The sequence below is a fragment of the Octopus bimaculoides genome, chromosome 2 (genome assembly GCF_046866305.1).
Source record: "Octopus bimaculoides isolate indiv1 chromosome 2, ASM4686630v1, whole genome shotgun sequence".
NCBI classification, from domain to species: Eukaryota; Metazoa; Mollusca; class Cephalopoda; order Octopoda; family Octopodidae; genus Octopus; species Octopus bimaculoides.
The window spans coordinates 86,804,022-86,821,521 of NC_142929.1; the positions used below are offsets into that span (position 1 = coordinate 86,804,022).

General features: G+C 36.4%; 1 protein-coding gene across 9 annotated transcripts in view; it reads left to right on the forward strand.

Moving 5' to 3' along the window:
• Nucleotides 1-17,500, forward strand: part of LOC106882224 (mitogen-activated protein kinase kinase kinase 5) — a 294,987-nt gene that overhangs the window by 128,845 nt on the left and 148,642 nt on the right. For all 9 annotated transcript variants that reach the window (XM_089347114.1, XM_089347115.1, XM_052978403.2 and 6 more), the window contains 2 exons: nucleotides 14,968-15,019; nucleotides 15,604-15,669. In XM_089347114.1, coding sequence (XP_089203240.1) covers nucleotides 14,968-15,019; nucleotides 15,604-15,669 — 118 coding nt within the window. The remainder of the gene's footprint in view (nucleotides 1-14,967; nucleotides 15,020-15,603; nucleotides 15,670-17,500) is intronic.

The window sequence follows — 17,500 nt, forward strand, 5'->3', positions numbered from 1 at the left end:
ACTATATATATAGATATATATATAATATAATATATATATATATATATATATATATATATATATATATATATATATATATATATATATATATATATATATATATATATATATTATATATATATATATATATAATATATATATATATATATATATATATATATATATATATATATATATATATATATTATATATATAAATATATATATATATTATATATATAAATATATATATATTATATATATATAAATATATATATATATTATATATATAAATATATATATATATTATATATATAAATATATATATATATTATATATATAAATATATATATATATTATATATATAAATATATATTATTTATATATATATAATATAATATATATATATATTTATTTTATTTATTTATTTATGTGTTTCAGCCAAGTGGCTGCGGTCATGCTGGTGCACCACCGTGATTTTCACGTTCCTTGCATGGCTCTTCTCCCCCACCTGACATGGTCCAATCAAGAGTTTTGATGGCACATCTGGTGTATAAGAGAATTTGACACGGCTGCCGTAAACTGCGTCTTTTTACGAGCCATTGGTTCGTCTGGTATCGTGGAGAGGAAAGCGTCAAGTTTTGTCTTGAAGACCTCCGCATCCATGTCTAGCATGTCTCTCAAATGTTTTGGCAGGGCATTGAAGAGCTGAGGTCCTCTGAAACCGAGGCTGCTGCAGTATCTCGTTCTTATGTGAGATGCAGTGGACGGTACCTTTGGCACCATGCAGTGGCGACCCGTGCGGGCATTCCTGTAGTACTTGATACCAAAGTTTGGCACCAGTCCTTCCAGTATTTTCCATATGTATATTATTACATATCTCTCCCGTCTGCACTCCAGGCAGTAGAGACCTAGTGCCTTCAGTCGCTCCCTGTAGTTGATCTGTTGGACTGTGGCGATCTTTTTTGTATAGTGCCGCTGAATTGCCTCGAGTTCTGCTGTCCGCTTAACACTGTGTGGTGACCACAACTGAGAGCAATAGTCTAGGCGGCTCAGAACAAATGTCTTCCATAGAATCAACATGACTTTTTAGTCCCTTGTACGGAAAGTCCTCAGTATCCACCCTGCCAGTTGTCTGCACTTTGCTGTCAACTTGACAATGTGCATGTGAAATGATGCATCACTACACATGTTGATGCCCAGATCTCTTACTGTTTGTGGTTCTGGGATTGCAGTACCTCCAGGCCCTGTGTATGCCAGTTGGGAGGTACTTGTGGTCTTGTAGTGCAGTACTTGAAATTTTTTTGCATTGAACTGCATATTATTTTGCTCTGCCCACTCATATATTGCACTTAGGTCATTCTGCAGGCTTACAATATCATCAGGATTCTTTATTGCCTGAGATATCTTTGTGTCATCAGCATAGCTAGTGACAGTGGCTCTCCGAGTGACCATGGGCATGTCCAGAAGGGCCACTATGAACAGTAGTGGCCCCAGAACAGTTCCTTGTGGAACACCGCTCAATATTTGTGTTTCCCTAGATAGTTCTCCATTGGCTGCAACTGTCTGACTTCTACCATTCAGGAAGTCATGCAGCCACTCTCCTAATTTACCAGCTATGCCAAGGTTTCGCAGCTTGTGACATATCAAGCCATGATCAACTTTGTCAAAGGCTTTTGCAAAGTCGAGATATATCACATCAACATTTGAATGGCCAAGCAGCTGCTTCAGGACCCAGTCATAATGCTGCAAGAGTTGCGTGAGGCAGCTTCTACCTGGACGGAAACCATGCTGGGTCTCATTCAGCAAGTCATTTTCTTCTAGGAACGCAATCAATCTCCTTCTGACAATTCGTTCCATGACTTTGCTAATATGTGAAGTCAGAGAGATGGGCCTGTAGTTCCCAGCCTCTGGGAACTATATATATATATATATATATATATAGATAGATAGATAGATAGATAGATAGATAGATATAATATACACACACACACACACACACATATATGTAACGGTTATGGATTGAACGATGATCAACATTTTTATAAGAAATATTTATTTTTATCGTTACATTCTATGTTGCCATACCACGACAGGTAGGCCAGTGTAATAGTATATAAAACATGCAAGGTTAAGAATTTCGGCCTGTATCTGTATGTACCTTTTTCATAGTAGTAATTATATAGAGAGAGAGATGGTAGGGTTATAGAGAAAAGGAATTGCTAGCTCGTATGCCTGCTTGTGTCCATGGCTTCAGATGTCCAGTCACCACCGACCAGCGACCAAGCTGTCGAGGCGTCACTGCTGGTGACTAAAGATAGAAAGAGGAAGTTTGCTTGGAGTGTCCTGTTTTTATAGCTAGTGAGAACAAAGGATTCTATTCTAGATTTGATGGAGTAGAAGAGATCAGAAAAGGGTCAAGTGGTGGAGACATCACTTCGAAAACCGTTGTTCCACCGCGGGGGAAAAGTTCTGACGCAGTGTTGATTCAAATTTGTGGCATAGTGGATCGAATCCACTTCACGCCTGCCGGATTCTTACATATATATATATATATATATATATATATATATATATATATACAGTGGGGGGAAATAAATATTCGTACATGTCAATATTCTTTATTTATTTAATTTCTAATGAACATAAATGGGATATACCCATACTATATTTGCATACACATACATAAACTAAAAATATGCAAAAGAAACTAATAAATTATAGTAACTAATGAATTTATATACAAATATAAATATTTAGGGGGCAAAAAAGTATTTGTACAGAACATAAATAACTGATAATTCTGTTTTTAATACTTCGTAGCATAACCATTATTCAGTTCCACTTCATCCAGTCTCTTCTTGTAGTTCTTAATCAATGGCTTGCATATTTCTTTAGGAATTTTTTCTCATTCTTCTTGACAAATTTTCTTCAAATCTGGAATGCACATTGGGGCTCTTGAATCATCATCATCATCATTTAACGTCTGGTTTCCATGCTAGCATGGGTTGGACGATTTCACTGAGGACTGGTGAATCAGGTGGCTACACCAGGCTCCAATATGAGTTTCTACAGCTGGATGCCCTTCCTAACGCTAACCACTCCGAGAGTGTAGTGGATGCTTTTACATGCCACCGCCACAAAGGCCAGTCAGGCGGGTACTGGCAACGGCCACACTCAAAATGGTGTCTTTTACGTGCCACCTGCACGGGAACCAGTCCAGCGGCACTGGCAATGATCTCGCTCGAATGTCTTTACACGTGCCACTTGCACAAGTGCCAGGGCACAGGTGCCATCACAATTTCGCTTTCGCTTGCTTCAACAGGTCTTTGCAAGCCGAGTATCTGTGTCCAATGAAGGAGACAACATTGACATGGGTGCCAGCTGTCGAAATTACTTGCCTCAGCAGGTTTTTGCAAGTGGAGTTTAGTGTTGAATGTAGGAAGGTACGCATCCTGGCAGAGGCCTTGGATTTAGGTCTCACTTGGCTTCTCGCTCGAAAACCCTACAAGGCCAGTCAGGTGGTACTGGCAATGGTCACGCTCAGGATGGTACATCTTATGTGCCACCCACACAAAAGCCAGTCCAGGGGCACTGGCAATGATCTCACTTGGCTTGCCGGGTCTTCTCACGCACAGCATATTTCCAAAGATCTCGGTCAGAAGTCATTGCCTCGATGAGGCCCAATGTTCGAAGGTCGTGCCTCACCACCTCAGCCCAGGTCTTCCTGGACCTACCTTTTCCACAGGTTCCCTCAACCGCTAGGGTGTAGCACTTTTTCACACAGCTATCCTCATCCATTCTTGCCACATGTCCATATCAGCGCAATCGTCTCTCTTGCACACCACAACTGATGCTTCTTAGGTTCAACTTTCCTCGCAAGGTACTTACACTCTGTCTAGTATGCACACTGACATCACACATCAATCGGAGCATACTGGCTTCATTCCTTCTGAGCGTACGCATGTCCTCAGCAGTTACAGCCAATGTTTCACTGCCATGAAGCATGGCTGTTCGTACACATGCGTCATACAGTCTGCCTTTTACTCTAAGTGAGAAGCCCCTTGTCACCAGCAGAGGTAACAGCTCTCTGAACTTTGCCCAGGCTATTCTTATTCTAGCAGCTACACTTTCACGCGGAAGCTATCAACCACTTCTAGTTTTACTCCCTGGAATGTGGCAGAAGTTGTTTTCTGCACATTTACAGTGTTTATAGCTCCTGAACATCTCCTACAAACGAAAACTAACTTCCTAGTTAACCTTCCTTTGATATTGCTGCACCTCTTATGTGTCCATAGCTTACACTGAGTACATCATATAGAGTTTCTACCTTCGCCTTTTCTACAGATCGAGCAGGGCTATCTACCTGAAGGGGTTTGTGTTTTCTCTACCTTCCTACTTATTAGGACTTGGGTTTTAGCTAGGCTCACTCTAAGGCCCTTCGATTCTAGTCCTTGCTTCCACACCTGAAACTTCTCCTCTACTTCTGATATTGACTCAGCAATTAGTGCAAGGTCATCAGCATAGAAGAGCTCCCAGGTGCATCCTGTCTTGAATTCCTCTGTTATAGCCTGGAGGAGTATGATAAATAGGAGGGGGATGAGGACAGAACCTTGGTGGACCCCTACCTCCATCCGAATTCTTCACTGTACTCATTGCCAACCCTCACCTTACTAACAGCTTCTATGTACATGGCTCGCACAGCTCTCACTAAGCATTCTTCTATCTCTAGTTTCCTCATTGACCACCAGATGAGGGATCAGGGGACCCTGTCGAAGGCTTTCTCCATGTCAACGAAAGCCAGGTACAGAGGTTTACCCTTGGCTAGATATTTCTCCTGAAGCTGTCTTACCAGAAATATAGCATCAGTGGTGCTTTTCCCAGGCACAAACAGAAACTGCATCTCATCTAATCTGACTCGCTCCCTAAGTAGTTGGGATATGACCCTCTCCGTGACTTTCATTACCTGATCTAAAAGCTTGATACCTCTGTAATTATTTGTATCTAAGGCGTCACCTTTACCTTTGTAGCAGTTGACTATGGTGCTGCTACACCAGTAATTGGGTATGACTCCTTCATGTATCACCTGGTTAACAATATGGGTGACTAGTCTATTGCCGACACTGCCAGATATTTTGAGCATCTCTGCAGTGATTGCAGATGTGCCGGGGGCCTTTCCTGTCTTCATACTCTTAATTGCTTTATCTACCATGGTACTGTCAACTCGGATAGCTGGTCCCTCTGTTGGGTCAACCTTCGGCAGACTCTCTTTCTCCCATTCATTCTCTTTATTAAGCAATCTATCGTAGTGGCATCTCCAAACCTCTTTCTTTGTAGCCTCATTTAATGCAAGCGTACCATCATCCATGCGAATACATTTCTCTCCCACGACATCACGATTCTCTCTCACACACTATCTTGCAACACGAAATACTTCAAGTCTTTGATCCTCACGACGCAGAACATTGGCAAACTTTTTCTTATCTGCTTCCCCTCTGGCTAAATAAACCTGTCGCCTAGCTTCCCTTCTGGCAGTCTGATACAATTCCCTGCTACCACCGTTCTTCCAGTCTTTCCAAGCCTGTTTCTTGTGTCTAATAGCCCTGTCAACAACATTGTTCCACCACGACGTTATTTTCGGTCGAGAGTGGACCTTGCACCATCCACAGATCTGGTCGGTGGCCCTCAGCATGTTGTCCCGTAGAAATGTCCAGTTGTCCTCTACATTGTGTGAAGCTACATCCCACTCTATTTTGTCATAGGCTTCGAGTAATAAGTCTCTAAGTCTCAATCCATTCGCAGGATTTTTGAGCTTCCAGATCCTTCTCCTCCAAGTTGGTCGTATTCTCGGCAACCACTTAGTCACTAACTACTAGTCTATGTTGTGGGATACATTCTTCGCCTGAGAAGGTTTTGACATTTATAAGTGTGAAATAGTGTGTCTCCAATACTTTTGCAGCACTTCAGGAGTAGTTGATTTTATCTGTTCTCAATGGGACCCAGTCATCTGTGGGAGTGGGTTTTGCAAAGCATATCATCTATAGTATGAACTGGTTGGAATTTGTTCCATGAGCCACTAAGGGCTTCTTTCTCGGAGTGAATTGCAGATTGTATGATGTTGATGTATGAAGTGTCATACCTGAATCCTTGCATGAGAATTTCAGGGAGAATGTTTCTGATGCATGGCAAACAACTACTGACAATATTCACCACTTACAACTCTGATTTGTAAATTTGGATTTAAAAAAATTGTGATTTGAGTATGTAATCTCTCTTTTATCTTAAATAAATTGACAAATAATACCACATAAATTCTAACATAGAGTTGCATTCAGCATTTGTATTTTTGTACCGCTACCTAAACAGAAAATGTTTTTATCTATGTGCACATATGTATGTATTTACTGACATACATATGTATATATGTGTATGTGTTGAAAGATAAAAAAAAATTCATGTAAAATAGTATACACTAGGTTACAGAAAATAATATACACTAGGTTATTACAGAAGTCATAATTATATTCCATTATATTATTGGGGTGCTTCTGAAGACTGTCTTTATGTAAAAATTAATAAATGTTGCTATGAGAAAATTTCATCTGGTTATTCATGGCTGCAAGCTTAATCACAGAACTTTAACAACATTCTTCCTATCTCTTCATATTACTAATTATAACTAGTAGTAATATAGTGTAATATAGAATTATTGTAATATAGAATTATTGTAATTAGTGTAATATAGTATTATTTATATAGGAACTAGCAGAGATACCCGGCATTGCCCGTGTTACATGCAATTGAAGAATGAGACTTTTCTCTTATATTTTCTGTAAGGAACTGGAATACATATGATTCGAATTTCATGCAAATTGCACATGAGGGTTCTTTCCCTCTTACACACCCTAAAAAAATTCTAATCATGACACATGTATCCCATACTATTGATCTTTATGCACATATTCCAAAATTTTAGTCTTCTGGAACCTGTAAGAACGATTTTGCTCCTGAAAAATGGAGCTCATGTAGCACTAAAATGTGGGAATGAAGGCCCCTATTGGGGTGGGTGTGTTAATGTCAACCAGAGAAGTTGAATTGTTGGGAATGTTTTTAACTTGGGTCTTATAGTATGCCTGTATATATGTGAGAGTATAGTCTCACTTTAATTGTTTCAGTATGAAATTGAAAGTATTAAAGTGAAAGTATTTAAAATTACAGTAGCGATATGTTGTTTCACTTTTGACATGTAATACTGAAATAGTGGAATAGTTTCAGTGTTAAAGTGAAAGTATCTAACATTACAGTAGAGTGATGTTATTGTTTCACTTTTGACACGTAATACTGAAATAGTGGAGGAGATATGATATTGCTGTGTGCTTGAACTATGCAAGAAGTTTAAAATTTGTTTGGCCTAAGACACGACATGGACCCTAAAAGGATTTTGCTCCTGAAAAATGGAGCTCATGGAGCTGAAAAATGTGGGAGTTAAGGCCCCTATTGGTGGTGGGGGTGTTAATGTCAAGCAGAGAAGTTGAATTGTTGGGAATCTTTTTAACTTGGGTCTAATATGTATTGTTTGAATTTCTTTGAAATAGGAAATATATGTATGTTCACTGGGTTTGTAAAAGAGAGCAAAGCTACAGAAAAGCAAAAGACGAATGATCACGATAATCAGTCAGCTACCCTAGCCTAGTCGTTATTACTCCCCAATGTAGGATTCCTCACCATACAGTTGACAGGCACAGCTTTAAGATGCATTACGGATCTATAGCAATTGGAAGTGCATGATCCAATTGAAATAACAATGTGTGACATTTGGAGTAAAGGGAAATGAAAGTGTCACCTCTGGAGTTTGCAAATGACCACTATATCGATAGGTAACTGGGCAGAAAAAATTTACAATCAATAAATGTCTTAGAACAACCAGTCACTCATCTGGGAAGGCCTTGAAATCAATGTTACCAACTGGGGACTATGTGTGACCCAGTAATAATAAAAAGACTCAAAGGAGGTCTGCAACGAAATAATTTTACTCAACACTTTGCAAGTGAATCAGTGGAGGCAAAGATGCGTCTCATTTACTTGACAATTTATGCACCACATTGCAGAAATCACAATGTAAGTATATCTGAAAGGATAGTCTTACACTGTTGTACCGTTGAATTACAAATAATGCTCATCTGTTATGTTCGGGTGACCCTATAGCTACCAATGGTACAACTGTATTCGTCTTTGCTTAGGAAAAATGACTAAATTGTGGGTGTGAAGTCCCCATGAAGGGGTCTTTGTAACTTCTAAGAAGAAAAAATTTTAGAAATATTACTTTATTTGTGTGTAATCTGTATGGTTAAAATTTCATCAACATCAAAAATATATGAATTTTCATGGGGGTTATGGCCACTATGCATAGAATATAATTTCCAAATTTCTTAAAGATCCATTCAATACTTTTGACGTAGTTTTGGATAAGAAAACAAATGACTAATGTGTGTGTTTGTGTGCATATATATGTGTGTGTGTATGGGTGTATATATGTATAGATATCTGTATGCATTTATATATGTGTACATATTAGATGTACACCTATATATATGCACCTACACATATGTATACATATACATGTATGCATATAGATCTATATCTATATATATATCTATACATATACGTGTACATATACATGTATATGTATACATATATAGATCTCTCTCTCTCTCTCTCCCTCTCTCTCTCCCCCTCTCTCTCTCTCTTTCTCTCTCTCTCTTTCTCTCTCTCTCTCTCTCTCTCTCTCTCTCTGTATATATATATATATATATATATATATATATATATATACACACACCATTAAAGTGAAAGTATCTGTCATTACAGTATCGAAATATGATTGTTTCAGTTAGTGGAATAGTTTCATTTTTAAAGTGAAAGTATTTGACGAGTGTTTTTGTTTCACTTTTAACACGTAATACTTAAATAGTGGAGGAGATATGATGTTGCTGTGGGCTCGAACTATGCAAGAAGTAAAAAAAATTTTTGTGACTAAAACACAACCGGAACCCTAAGTAAGACATGTGTAAAATTTGAATGAAATTGGTTGTGTAGTTCTCGAGTTTTAGGGAAACACACACACACACAGACAGACAGACAGACAGACAGACAGACACACATTCTCATTTTCATATATATAGATATAGATAGATTATATATAAAAGAAATGGTTGTAATGGTGCACTATGACATTAGATTTTTAAAATTTTTATTGAACGTCCCAAACAAAGCAAGAAGCCACATAGTGTAAGGAACTGTGAAGGGGAAATTAAGATGAAAGGATTGAACTTACTTTAGACTTGAAAGAGTTCAGGCCATGAGAAAGGGAAAACAATGGGATGGAAGAAAGTTCCAAAGTCTGGCAGTATGAGGGAAAAAGTTATAACCATAGAAAGACTCCCTTATTCTTGGAATCACAACAAAAGTAAGGAATGCATCACAACACTGTTTCAACAATACATCTGGTTTCATTAATACCCTTTTTCCAATTTTATTCATATCTAATACTTCTTCTAATCCCTGTTATATGACTAGCATGTGGTACCATTGTTAATAGATGAGAATGCTTCATAACCTCCCACAGCCTCCTAAGCAGCCATTGCTTGATTTTCATTGTTTACTATTTTGCAAATTAGAAGATAACATATAGGTGAGAATCTACAATGTTTCTTGTCCTACAAGATCTATACTGATTTTTTCTGAGAAGGAAAAGAAACTTAGTGTGATAAGCTGGCAGTTATTTATAAATGATTATATTGTGTGTACAAGCTTACTGTCAGCAGATTTGGTGGGAATACATGTTTTGGATATTGAACATATCCTTATAGACAAAGATTAAATTTCTTGCTAAGGATAAGAACTAAATTCAGAATCTTTCTCATTTTGGGCAAAAGAAAGACTATTCATCAGGCCAGGACATTGTTGGGTCAGAGTGATGGTGAAGTTGTGCCTTCCTACATCAGTTTTGATCAAGCAGTGCTTTGGGACACAGGTAGTTGGATGAATGACAAAACACATTTCACTTATCCATCTTCCTAGTTATACCATGTCACTGTCTTGTTGAGGGCTAAACTACACACTATAATATATAGTGATGTCTTGTTTGGGACAGTCTAGATGTTTATTTCAATAACTCATCTGGTTTCATCAGTATCCATTTTTCAATTTTATTCATACATAACACTTTTACCAACCCCTGTTATATGACTAGAATGTGGAATCATAGTTAAAAGATGAGATTGTCTCATAACTCCCTTCATCTTCCATTTTCCATTGTCCTATTTTTATCCTTTATGCTTGTAAATTCTTGTGATGGCCACAATGGTAGCAGTTAAGAGGGATTCAGAGCATGGTAATTGTTACTACTCTGCACTTGTTGGTGATGTACATTCCAGCATAGATGTTTGAAGCTAGTGAGGCTGTTGATACTACAGCTGTTTCTTTGTATATATAGTTTTATGTTTGTCCAGTAGTCATTGTTTCTTTCTATTAAATGTGATATTTGTAGTTCATTGTAACTGATGTTCTCTGGTGTTGCTGGTAAGAAGGAACCAGTAGATATGGTAGATGCTACTTTGAATCTGTTATTGTGGAGCCAGATTTCTTGGTGATTTAAGTAGAGTCAGAGTAGTTGTGTGATTCATGATGCCACTGATTACTCCATATGGTGCTTTACAGTTAGCTTTGTGCCTTATGTTGGATACAAAATTTTGCCAGTTTTCTGTATTATTTTTATCTCAGTTATTTTCTTGTTGTTTAATACTGAATTTTGTTTTGATTATGTGTGGTTATGGTGTATTGTGTATGAGACTGTCTTAGCATTTTATGAGGTTAACTTTTTCTGGTGGTCATTAGTGCAGTAATATTTTATGTTGCCTTATAAGATTTATCTGTAATTATTCTGCTTAATGAATTTACTGAAGTGTATAGATTGGTAATTGTGGTGTTTATTTTTAATTCTGAAAATTTTCGTTCTTACAAAGTTTATTTGTATGTGTTAAAGCTTTAAGTTTTAGATGTACTATGAATCTCTTGTTTTGGGAAGAGATATAACAATGATACTTACTTTCTGTATCATTGCTATTGATGTTTTGATGTCATTATTATTTTTCTGGAGTATTTGGAAATTGTATTTGCTATTGTTTTTATAAATATTTTGTAGATTTTTTAAGACACCTTTGTTGATTCATAGGCACTGTCATTCCTGACAACGTTTGTATATGCTGAGGGAAATATTTCTGTTTCCAGAATTTATTGCTTGACTGGCATTTTTACCATAGCCAGTTTCTCTTAAGTTTTGGTATATTACATTCAGTATTGATTTATCCTGTAAATTCAACTATTTTACAATCTAGAGTAATATTTGAGGAGGATTTAGTTGCAATTTGAGACTAGATGAGCAACTTGGTAAAGGCTTTCTCATGGTCAGATTTTGCGTGCATGGTGACTGTGTTCATGTGCAAATCAATCAGGTGGGATTGAGAAGGGAAGTTTAGAAAGTTTTATTGTGTTTGTACTTCACTAGATTGTCAATGAAACTTAGCTGAACTTCACAGATAATAATGTAATGAAAACATAATTAAATTAATTAGAGTATAACTCATACACATAGAGATGTCATAACATTGCACATCTGCTTCAATCATTTGTCTCTAGAAACAGAAATTGCATCATATTTGAAATAAAATTAAACACACATGCACAAACATATATGTCCAAATGATAACTTATTTTATACAAAACAGTAACTGTTTTGGGTTTTGCTTGTATGTATGGTGTTCAATAATTTAAGTAAATGGAAAGTACAAGAATGAAAAGTATGAGAGTACAAAATTGCTGGATTGCATCTACAGTGGTTTTCACAAAAATAGACCATTTAGGAAAATAAGAAAAATACATTTTTTCAGGAGCAATTGAAGTTTCATCTGTATTTTAGAGGTGAAAATGATAAGCATTATATTTGGAAGTGAGAAAAAAAAGATCATTGCCTTTAAAATGAATTGCTATTATAAATGCTTTATATTTCCATCATCATCATCATCATCATCATCGTTTAACGTCCGCTTTCCATGCTAGCATGGGTTGGACGATTTGACTGAGGACTGGTGAAACCGGATGGCAACACCAGGCTCCAGTCTGATTTGGCAGAGTTTCTACAGCTGGATGCCCTTCCTAACGCCAACCACTCAGAGAGTGTAGTGGGTGCTTTTACGTGTCACCCGCACGAAAACGGCCACGCTCGAAATGGTGTCTTTTATGTGCCACCCGCACAAGCCAGTCCAGGGGCACTGGCAACGATCTCGCTCGAAAATCCTACAGGAGCCAGTCAGGCGGTACTGGCAACGGCCACGCTCAAAATGGTGCATCTCATGTGCCACCCGCACAAGAACCAGTCCAGGGGCACTGGCAACGATCTTACTTGGCTTGCCGGGTCTTCTCACGCACAGCCCATTTCCAAAGGTCTCGGTCCGTAGTCATCGCCTCGGTGAGGCCCAATGTACGAAGGTCTTGCCTCACCACCTCAGCCCAGGTCTTCCTGGGCCTACCTCTTCCACGGGTTCCCTCAACTGTTAGGGTGTGGCACTTTTTCACGCAGCTATCCTCCTCCATTCTCACCACATGTCCATACCAGCGCAATCGTCTCTCTTGCACGCCACAACTGATGCTTCTAATGTTCAGCTTTTCTCTCAAGATACTTACACTCTGACGGGTATTCACATTGACATTACACATCCAACGGAGCATACTGGCTTCATTCCTTGCGAGCTTACGTATGTCCTCAGCAGTTACAGCCCATGTTTCACTGCCATGTAGCATGGTTGTTCGTACGCATGCGTCATACAGTCTGCCTTTTACTCTGAGTGAGAGTCCCTTTGTCGCCAGCAGGGGTAAGAGCTCTCTAAACTTTGCCCAGGCTATTCTTATTCTAGCAGCTACACTTTCAGCGCACCCACCCCCACTACTAACTTGGTCGCCCAGATAGCGGAAGCTATCGACTACCTCTAGTTTTTCACCCTGGAATGAGATAGAAGTTGTTTCCTGTTTGTTTGCAGTCTTTATTGCACCTGAACATCTGCCACAAACAAAAACTAACTTGCTAGTTAACCTGCCTTTGATGTTGCTGCACCTCTTATGTGTCCATAGCTTGCACCGGGTACATCTTATAGAGTTACTACCTACTCCTTTTCTACATACTGAGCAGGGCCATCTACCTGAAGGGTGATTAGAACATTGAACTAACAAGTATGCTGGAAGAGAAATCACCTGGAAGAATAAATAACAAAACACTTCTGTCAATTTTCAAAAGGTGACAAATGTAGTGGTTTGGTTATGTGACACAACATCGTGACACCCTACTTGTAGTGAATATAAACATGCATAGACAAACCTCCAGTAAAAGAGGTTTAGGAAGATCACAAAAGGGGTGGTCAAGCAACATCAAGGAAATGGGAAAGAATGAAAATAATGGTAAATTTGAGATTGTCTGATGACTAGAAAAGATAAGGCATGTTATTGTGTTTCTTATTATGTACCTAGGGCCTTCCTAGGGTATTGGTTTTACTTGATTGAAGATGTTAGAGTGATATCTAAAGAAAATATCAGTCACTCACTTCAGTCAAGTGGATTACAAGGAAAGTATATTTGTGGACTCAGACCAACTAAACTGATTTGAAGAACCAGAGTTTTGCAAAAGTTTTTATATAGTTGGATGACAGATGAGTTTCCTTGATTTACCCATGACTTGACATTCTGTTGGTTGTAGAAACAGTAGATAGTGGCTGGTTTTAGAATGTGACAAAGAGTTCAAGAGTGAGTTGGTCATGATTCTGGACAAGTAAGGAGAGCAATTAGATGTCAAAAGGTCCACTCTCTATCAACATTGTGTTATGGCAGGAATCTGAGAGCTAAGATTAGTTGGGAGTATTTATGTAATTGAGGATGATGACTTGAGAGAAAGGTGAGTTGAAATATCCATGTATGCAATACTGGATGAGATGTAATCACAAATTTTTAATTAATTTAGAGAGGTGAGAAAGGGAGACCTTAATCCACTGTAACTAGAAATTTTTGTTGCTGTTATTTGAGAAATGAAAGGTATAGAGGGCGATGAGCTGGCAGAAACATTAGCAGGCCAGGCCAAATGCTCAGCGGTATTTCGTCTGCTGCTACGTTCTGAGTTCAGATTCCGCCGAGGTCGACTGCCTTTCATCCTTTCGGGGTCGATAAATTAAGTACGAGTTACGCACTGGGGTTGATGTAATCGACTTAATCCCTTTGTCTGTCCTTGTTTTGTTCCCTCTATGTTTAGCCTCTTATGGGCAATAAAGAAATAAGAAAGGTATAGAGGTTGATTCCTGAACAATGCAGATACTACTTTTATGGAAGAAGTTGAAACATAGATTGTAACTTGAATAATAGAAATGAAGTAGATAGGATTAAGGTGTGTGATTTGCATGTTATGAGAAGCTTTCTAGGTTGTAATCCATGGATATTTCTTACAAAGGTGAAAAATTGTCAAGTGAATTTATAACAAGATTTTTCTTCTTTTATAGTTTAGGGATTCAATATATTGCATTTACAAATATGGCTTGTAACTCTGCTGTGGCTACCTAAGTGCTTTGGATAACAAAGAATTAGAATTAGCATTCTAATCTCCTTCAAAACACATCCTATTGTTTTCAGAAAGACTCACTAGACAATGTAGTCTTGGATATATTATTCCAGGGAAAATACAGAATGATGATTATGACTGGAATAGGTCTTCTTTACCTAGTACTATGTAACTGTAGCATCTATGTTCTCTGGATTGCAGTAGCAAATATGAGAAGATGAAACTTGCTTAAGCAGTGTATGACAAGCATAACTTTACTACTCAGTTTTGTGCCATTAGAAATAACATATTCTCTTGCTGAACAGATAATGACCTTTTCTTTTTCCCTTTTCTTAGTCCCAAATCAAAAAGGTGTCAGTTGGAACAAAGTATCAACAAGATTGTCTAGGTAAGTTAATTCTATCTTTCTGTTCAGCCTATTTTTTGTAATTCAAAATGTTTCGTTTTTTTATTCCATATTTATGTAAGTTACGGAGTTAACCAAGTCACTCAGTGACAATATATTGTCATGCTACTTTTGGTTATAGAAGTATGGTATGACAGTAAGTTTGATAACTGAAATAAACAACATTACTAAATTCAGTTAAAAGCTGAAATTTAGAGTTATAATTATCAATATGTGATATATATAAATGCTGAATAATCATCAACATCAAGATCCCTTAACTGAAGCAGACTGGTTGAGATACCACTCTAGATACTTTCGTAGTCAGTTGTCACAACTGCTCTCTGTTCTTTGCAGTATCTATAAAAATGTTTTTCAAGCTTTGAGTTTGTAAAATAGAAAATATTTGATAAAATATCATATCTTGTTGGTAATCTTTGCCTTGTTTTATAGTGAGCATTAAAAGAATTAAGCTAGTTATCTCATATGCAAAAATATCTTGGGAGGCAGGATTTTTTTGTCTTTTCTGTATGAAAATCATGGATTTGAAGTGCAAACATTGTATTACAACTTTTACTTTCCTTCAGTCAAAAAACACCACCATCTTCAAGTAATGAGAACTTGCGAGATATTGAAACACCGGAGGAATCAAGGTAATTTTAGATATATTTTTATTTTATCACTTTTTTCTTTTCATCTACTATAATGTTAGTCAATAAATCTAAATTCTTTTAACTTCAGATACCTAGTATAGCCTATCCTTGACCTTCCTAACTCAATTTTGTTTTGGTTTACTCACCTATTTCTATTTTCCAGTTAATTTCACTCATTAGTCAATATGTGCAAATTTTAAGCATCTTTTAGTCTTCTGGTTTGCTCCCGCTCTCTCTCTCTATAAATATGTGTGTGTGTATATATGTATATGTATGTGTATATATATATATATATATGTATGTATATATGTATGTATATGTATGTACATATATATGTATATATATATATATATATATATATATATATGTATATATATGTATATGTCTGTTATATATATGTATATGTGTATGTATATATATATGTATATGTGTATGTATATATATATGTATATATATGTATATGTATGTTATATATATATGTGTATGTATATGTATGTATATGTGTGTATGTGTGTGTATATATATATATATATACATGTATGTACATATATATGTATATATATATATATATATATATATATATGTATGTTATATATATGTATATGTGTGTATGTATATATGAATATGTATATATATATATATATATATATATATATATATATGTATATGTATGTACATATATATGCATTCATGTTTACGTTTTGTGACGTCCTGTACCCATATATGCATATATATATACATATATATGTCAGTATGTACATATATGTATGTATATAGGCCTATCTATATATTTTATTTATATTATTATATGATTGAACGCCATGCATCCATTTCCAAGTAAGTTTATCTTAATAAATAATTTTGATGCAACTCTCCTCTGTACTGCTCTCTCTCTCTCTCCATTTCGTTTTTTTCTCTCTCTTCCTTTCTCAAATTCTTATTTTCTTCCCTTCACCATTTTCTATCTGTCCCTCTTCCTCCTTTACTCTCTCATTGCTCACATGCAACCATCGTCCATCTTTTTTTTCCACACGTGTTCATCTTTCTTTTCTTCTAGTTTGTTGCACAGACCAGACTTATTCTTGTCTGTCTCCTCTCCTATCTTTTCTCCTGTTAAAGAATGTTCCTCAGTGTTCGCCACCTTACCCCGTCTGGCTTAGCAGCCCTCACTATTTGTTTCACTGCCCTGTTTTTGTTACCAACTTTGACCCTCTGCAAAATCCAAAATTTTATTTTGGTTTGCGGGAGCAACTGTTTTCTTGAAGGCACATATTGTCGTAAATTGCTCAAAATGTGGAGTAGATGAACAGCTGACAACTGATTAAGAGTTGTTCTTTATGTTACTTGTCTTGTTTTCCATTTGTTTCTCTCATTGTTCGCAATAAAAAGTTTGTCTTCGTATTTCATGTTGTTTTTCATATCTCATATTTCATATTGTTTACATTTTGTGACGTCCTGTACCCATAAATGCATATATATATATATATATATATATATATATATATATATATATATATATATATATATATATATATATATATATGTTAGTATGTACATATATGTATATATGCCTATATATATATTTTATTTATATTATGTATATATGTATATATATATGTGTGTGCGTGTATATATATATGTATATATATATATATATATATATATGTATATATATTTATATTAAGGGCATTACTATACATAAATGCCTCATGCTAGGAAGGACTCTTAAAGTCAATACTACCATAATAAAAGAGTCCCTCCTAGTGTGAAGTATTTATGTATAGTTATGTCCTTAATATAAATAAATATATTTATAGGGAATAATTAATAA